General features: G+C 41.6%; 1 protein-coding gene across 1 annotated transcript in view; it reads right to left on the reverse strand.

Moving 5' to 3' along the window:
- Nucleotides 1-3,819, reverse strand: part of LOC119579655 (calcitonin gene-related peptide type 1 receptor-like) — an 8,765-nt gene extending 4,946 nt beyond the window's left edge. The window contains exons 1-2 of the mRNA XM_037927567.1: nt 3,533-3,819; nt 3,117-3,246 (exon numbers count right to left, since the gene is read on the reverse strand). Of these exons, the coding sequence (XP_037783495.1) occupies nt 3,117-3,246; nt 3,533-3,819 (417 nt within the window). The remainder of the gene's footprint in view (nt 1-3,116; nt 3,247-3,532) is intronic.
- Between the last annotated feature and the right edge of the window lie 3,769 nt (nt 3,820-7,588).

Below are 7,588 nucleotides of genomic sequence, written 5' to 3' on the forward strand. Positions count from 1 at the left end.
GTCTAGACCTCCTCGTAGTCCTGGCCCAGGCCAAACTCGGTGGCGTCCTCGTCCACACGTCCTCACAGATCTCGTCCAGGTCCTTCTCGCGTCCACACGTCCTCGTAATCTTCATCCGGATCTACGGGCGTCGGGGCAGGGGCGGCTCTTGATACCTGCGCTAGAGCTCCTGGCGTCTCGAGGGGGGTGGGGGCGGCAACTCGGGGCGTCTCGGCAGGCATCGCCTGTCCAAAAACATCATGGACGGCTTAACACCTGGTCTGATGAACATCCGGTCCGCAGGCCTATGGCGATCTTCGATGACGTCCTTCCCACGGCATCCTAAGGTGACTGGAACTGTAGTAGGATCTTCCTTCGGTGCCGTGTCGGTCCGACGCAATATATCATACACGTAAGGGCCAGAGTAAGAGAAAAAGAAAGGCAACAGAGAAGAGGGGGTGTTAACTACCACTAGCCGGTGATTTTTTTTAAATTTGCGGTTTTTAATGTTGGTTTTAAATTATTTTTGTCTTTTTTTTTCATTTTGTGTTTTATTTTCACAAAGATAAAAAAGAAAATAGAAGAGGGAGACGTCAGTAGCGATCCGCGTGGACCTGGCTTGAACTACCAACCGTCTCTGATAGATATGAGAGTAGATAAGGGAACGACATCGGCAATCCGCGAAGATTTACTTGAACCACAGTCGTCCGGAGCCAGGGAATATAAATAACCTGCTCTCTTCTGCCTATCTGTGATGGGCGCTCGCAAAATTCCCCAAGGATATATAAATTTTCACGAATCACACAAACACTTGGGGTAACTTGAGGAGGGTGAGAAAGGTGTGATTAATAAGCGAATAATGATTCTAGCTTAAACCCTAGTCCTACATTAATTAACGGACATAACGGCGGGTCACACCGACTCAGAAGGTGCCGAACGAATAACTTAGAACTTGTCACCAAAAGCAATGTAACAATGCTATGGTTAATTCCCAAGGTGTCAACAAAAATAACAACCAAAATACAGGGAACCACGCATTCATCAGACCCTTCCCACGTCGCCACCGACCGGGAAAAGAGAAAGTGAGGTCAGGTCAAGAGGGAAAATAACCTTTTTCTAATCCAAAGTGACCGCAAGCGAAAGAAAAGGTACAGGTCAGGGCGAGGGGGAGGAAATATGAAATGATATTCGTTATAAGATTAAATCACAAACGCGTTAAATTCGTTGCAGATGAAACAATATAAATCTCTAAAAACGAGAGAAAATAATTAATTACTTAACTAACAAACGATATTCATGTTTATTGATTGCATACTCGATCACACGGAAATGCGATCTGAAGTGAAGGAATAGTGTGAGAACGTGCCATTTGCTGTCATTTAGCACCTTTTAACCCAACAAAAAAAACAACGGCTTAACACATGTGTGGGAGAAGGAAGGGAAAAGAAATAAGAAAAGGGGCCCAAACGTATACTTACGTGTTTTTTTGTTTTTTTTTTCTTAGCCATGTCTTGAAGACGGTCGAGCGGATTTTCTTCGGGGTATGCGTTCGTGTTGCATGCCAAAAGGATGCAACAGCCCTCGCTGCCGCCAAATAAACGGGAATAGAACCCTATACATTGGCTTGCAGGTTCACAAAACACACGTAAAGGGGTGAACACACGCTACGACGACGCTACGACTTGTACTAAAGGGTTAAAAAGCGCCGCGCGGAGGTCGCGGTCAGCTGCCCGGAGGGAGAGGGCGGAGTGACCTTGGGTGACCTTAGCGCGCTAGGATCTTACGAGGTGAGATATCAGATGTGACCTCCCCTCGCTGAGCGAAAGGTTTTATTTGCGACTTTTGGATCCCCGTGGAAAACAGCCATGTGGTCCACTGGTAACCGAAATAGAATTATCCACATCCTATAATATATATATATATATATATATATATATATAGATATAGATATAGAGATATAATATAATATATACTAGATATTATATATATAAATATATAAATATATAATAATAATAATATAAACATATTAGTATATATATATATATATATGATATATATAATATATATATATATATATATATGGTGGTGTTGGTGTGTGTGTGTGGTGTGTGTGTGTGTGTGGTGTGTGTGTGTGTGGGGGTATGTATACACACACACACACACACACCACACACACACACGCATATATATATATAATATATATATAGATATATATATATAATATATATATATAAATAAATAAAATATATATATATAACATATATATTATAAAAGATAGATTAATATATAGTTTATGATATATATTATATAAAATAATATATATATATATTATATGATATTAATATATATATCTATGATATATATATATAATATATAATTGATATATATATAGAGTTATATATATATATATATATATATATATATATGTATAATGCATATATATATATATATATATATTCATCTTCTTTTAACGGTAGGTTCATGTCTGAGCCGCCGTGGTCACAGCATGATACTTAATTGTAGTTTTCCTGTTGTGATGCTCTTGGAGTGAGTACGTGGTAGGGTCCCCAGTTCCTTTCCACGGAGAGTGCCGGTGTTACCTTTTGGGTAATCATTCTCTCTATTTATCCGGGCTTGGGACCAGCACTGACTTGGGCTGGCTTGGCCACCCAGTGGCTAGGTAGGCAATCGAGGTGAAGTTCCTTGCCCAAGGGAACAACGCGCCGGCCGGTGACTCGAACCCTCGAACTCAGATTGCCGTCGTCACAGTGTTGCCTTCCGCCCAGTTTTTTTTTTTTTTTTTTTTTTTTTTTCTTCGAGTCACCATCTGTATTTACCCGACACTGACTTGGGCTGATATGATATGATATATATATATATATATATATAATATATATATTATATATAATATATATAATGTATATATATAATATGATATATAGTATATATATATATTATTTATATATATATATATATATATATATATATATATATATATGTGTGTGTGTGTGTGTGTGTGTGTATATATATATATCCTCTCTCTTCTGCAATCGAAGAGAGAATTCTGATTATCTGGGTGCAATGCCAACTGAAAGAGAGGTTTGTGTGTATGTGTGTCTACAGGAAGCGCAACTCACGCTCTGGATGCGGGAGTGGCGGTCATCCCGCAGCATGACCACGGCGAGGAAGGCCGCGACCACGCTGGAGTTGAGCAGAAGGCTCAGGAAGAGGTTCCTGTGCAGGACGACACGAGGCACACGCAGCTGTCTGGAATGCAAGAGGCAGATGGTGGGTGCAGCCAGAGACCATATTACACGATCGTATGTATGTATATATGTATGTATGTATATATATATATATATATATATATATATATATATATATATATATATATGTGTGTGTGTGTGTGTGTGTGTGTGTGTGTGTGTGTGTGTGTGAGTGTGTGTTTGTGTGTATTTATTTATGTGCGTTTAATCTTGGAAGCAAAATAAAAACAGTCACCCCGAATACCAATTAAAGCAGCGACTTATAAATACAAATACGGGGGGCTTACTTGTAGAGGAAAAAGATAACGATGGCGGGGATGAGCGCGGCGACGGAGACCACGTGCGCTGCGAGATGTACCTTCACTCGGGTCTGCAGCACGGCGAGTGTGCTGCAGGTGCTGTAGTTACTCCACTCAGAGCCCCCCGGCCCCACGTACCACGTCCCCGCTCGACTGCACTGCTTGTAGGCCTGGCCTGGAGGCACAAGGAGAATGCCGATCAACGTTGAAGTTTGCCCTCTGTCGTCTTGACCGATGAGGAAGCCCTCTGTGCCACCGCGCAGTAAGGTAAGCATGCTGAATTATAAACTGCGACACATTAATTCATAAGCCGCACCACGTTAATTGTCATATCATACATTTATTAGAGAAAAGTTCAGTGTGTGTGTGTGTGTGTGTGTGTGTGTGTGTGTGTGTGTGTGTGTGTGTGTGTGTGTGTGTGTGTGTGTGTGTGTGTGTGAGTGCGTGCGTCCGTGCGTGTGTGCGTGCGTGCGGATGGGTTCCTTTTGGGGGGCTGGCCTTTTGTGTGTGGGGAGTGAGATAACAGACCACACACACACACACACACACACACACACAACACACACACACACACACACACACACACACACACACCACACTACACACACACACACACAAACACATAGATACACCACCATACACACATATTACGTTTATATGTATAAATGTATATACATATATATATATATATATATATATAATTATATTAATATATATATATATATATATATATAAAATAGATAGATACATGATCTATCTATCTGTCTTTCTATCTACCTATTTATATATATACACACACATATGAGTGAGTGAGAGAGAGCGAGAGGACAGAGAGAGAGAGAGAGATGAGCGAGAGAGAGAGAGAGAGGGGAGAGGAGAGAGGCGAGAGAGATTTGTATACGGATGTATGTATAGGTATATATGTGTGCAATGTGTTGTAAGGATCCATATATTTGTATGAATTTGGTTATAACATCGAGCATAGCAGATGGGATGGGTGTATAGGAAAAACAAATTTCAAAGAGAATGCAAGTTATTCCACTCTCCTTCGATATCTCAGGTGATGACGTCTGGTGCAGTGGAGTGGCACAGACGGTAAATATCTCATTAGCATATAGGTAAATTTCCTTGCCATTCAGCAGTACGTGTTAAGAAGGAACATATGAACGAAGGTAATGATTATATAAATATAGATCGAATTTCTATTGGTGAGGTGATTTTTTAAAATGCGTGACTCAAACCCAGATACGTTAAAAACAACCCAATTTGTGAAAGCCTGAACCAGACCTTGTATTTTGTTGGCTTGGGTAAATATGCATGTATTTACATACGTACCGATAGAGAAGTAGCGAGACAAATGAAGACACATACATTCTTTGGGCACACAGCCAGCTGGAAAAAGAGCGGGCTACCTCGCGGGCACGTGGGCGGCCCGAGAAAGTAGTAGATGGTAGTCGGGGCCCCCCAAGAACGGCGGCGGGCGAAGGCCGCGGCGGGCGTGTCCGGCCAGCACTGCCAGCCGTCCCATGTCCGGGGCAGGCGTCTTCTGCTGCGGGGGAAATTGGCGCCATTGCTTCTCCTTCCCTCTCGTCCCTAATTTAAGGCTTCATTACTATAAGCAACATGGATGAAATTGCCACATCTTCTGAATGGCTTTGACAGCAGTTAGCGTCTGTAAAAACAAGGATTTCGACTTTGATACACTAATAATCAATAAATAATAATAATAATAATAATAATGATTAATAAATAATAATAATCATAATAATAATAATAATACTAATAATATAATAATGATAATAATAATAATAATAATAATAATAATAATAATAATAATAATAATAATAATAATGATAATGATAGCAACAACTACAACAACAACAATAATAATAGAAAAATAATAATAAGATGATGAAATAATGATAATAACAGAAATGATAATAAGGATAACAATAATAATAACACTAACATTGATACTAACACTAACTACAACAATAATGATAATAATAATAACATTAAAAAACAATAACGATAATAAAATTTTTTATTCATTATTATTTTATTAAACAAAAAATTAATTCCTTAAAAAAATGATTAATGTTCCCTTAGTCTTTAAATGCCAAAATCCCCCCTTAAAAATTAAAAAATTTTTGAAAAATTTTTTTGAAAAACCCCCAAAAAAAGAAAAAACCAAAATATCATGCTTTTGTTGTTTTGTGTTGTGGGTGGGGGGGGGGGGGAGTAGAAATTTTTGGGGTTAAAGGGACTAGTTTTCCTTTTGGCCCCTTTCCCTATATGTCCCCTGGCCGTTAAAACAGGCTTCCCAAAGCCCCCAAAAAATTAAAACAAGCAGCACCCAACTTTTTACCAGCCCGGTGGTTATGATGGGTATCCCGTTTCAAAAACCCCTAGGGCCTCACAAACCTTTTAAATAGGTAAGGGGGTGATTTTTCGGTTTTCCGGCACAATTCTTTTTTTTCACTCTAGGGGGGTTTTCATTGTTCTAAGGCAGGGGGCCAAGGGCCCTTTGGAAACGATTTTTGCCATTTGGGCCTTGTTTTTTCCAGTATGATTTCGGGGTTTTGGGGCCCTGGTCCAACACCCAAGAAGGGGTTTAATAGTACCATGATCATCACTTGAAAACGGGTCTCACAACACAACACCTAATTCTCCCCATCTGGGCCCGCAGTAGCAAAGGTGAGGTTTGGACCCCTCTCGGGCTGGGTGATAGCCCCCAACATCAAAATCCCAAAAGGAACCGGGAAAAGGAAATTGGGTGTCCCCCTCCTATGACCCATTTGGGTTTTGGGTTTCCCAGTACACAGACCTAGCTGATGTCCTAAGCCCCTAAAAAAGCCCTGGCCTTCTTTCACCCCTTTTAACGGTTGAGGGGGCTCCATTTTGGTAAAATCTAAACCCCCCCGGGCAAGAAAAAAAAATTGAACACCCTTTTTTCCAAACCAGTGTAGGGGCAATTCGGCTATTGGGGGGGAATGGGGGGGTTTGGGTTCTCTAAACCAGGATATAAAGCCTTTGGGGGAAAGCTGTAATTGGAAACCCTTGAAGGCATGATACCCTGAGAACAAAACAGCCCCTCCCCCTTTAGTGTCTCCGGGAAACCTTCAAAATATCAATGTTCCTTGATGCACTTTACTTGGAGAACGGCATTTTTTGTTTTAAAAGCCATAGATTTTTCCAAATGCAGAAAATTGTCCCGACTGTGTCCCCAGAGTTGCTCTGTGTAAATTTATTTTTTTCCCTTTTAAAGACTTTTGGCCCCCTTGCCGGAAATTCAGGGTAGCTTGATTTTTTGGGGAAAATTTGGGATCGGGCCCCGGGCCCTTGGCAAACAAACCCCAGGAATGGTCGATGCCTTGGAGGGTTCTTTTTTTGTCAGATCGTATGTTTTTTTTGAGGTTTTGTTGCCATGTTTATTAAACATTCCTTCATCCTCTTAAGGCCATCCCCTCCATGGAAACCCCAAGGGGGAAAAGGGAACTTAAAAGCTTTAAGTTTTTAAAAGTTACAGGGGTGGTGTGGGGATATAAAACAGACACTTGGGCTTTTGACCCGGGACTAACAGGGCCCCGTATGAGGCCAAGGGCCCCAGGGGGACGGGTTACCCCAAAAAGGAAACTAGCCCAATTTACCTGACTGGGCGGAGAGGGCCCCCCATCTTACTGGAATAAGGGGGTCAAAGGGGGCATGGGGCTACTAAAGGGCAACTCATGTATGGCATTAAATATGTATCATGGGGCAGGGGGAAGCCCCCCGGGAGGCCCCGAGGGGAGGGCCCTCCCCCCCTACCCAAAATTTTGTTAGGTCGTCCCCCCCCAGTGACCAAACCCCCCAAATCTGGTCCCTTAGAGGGAAGCTCAAAGGCCGGCCCCCTCTTTTAGGGGGGAGTTCCTGTTGAAAGGGTGTGGGGAGGGGGAAAGAAATAAAAACCACCAAAAAAAGGCTTGGCAAAGTACGACAAACGCATGGGTTTTTTGAGTTTTTGGGCCACTAGAGCTTTAAAGGCCCCGACAAGTTTAGGCCCTA

This window comes from Penaeus monodon, chromosome 12 (genome assembly GCF_015228065.2).
Source record: "Penaeus monodon isolate SGIC_2016 chromosome 12, NSTDA_Pmon_1, whole genome shotgun sequence".
NCBI lineage: Eukaryota > Metazoa > Arthropoda > Malacostraca > Decapoda > Penaeidae > Penaeus > Penaeus monodon.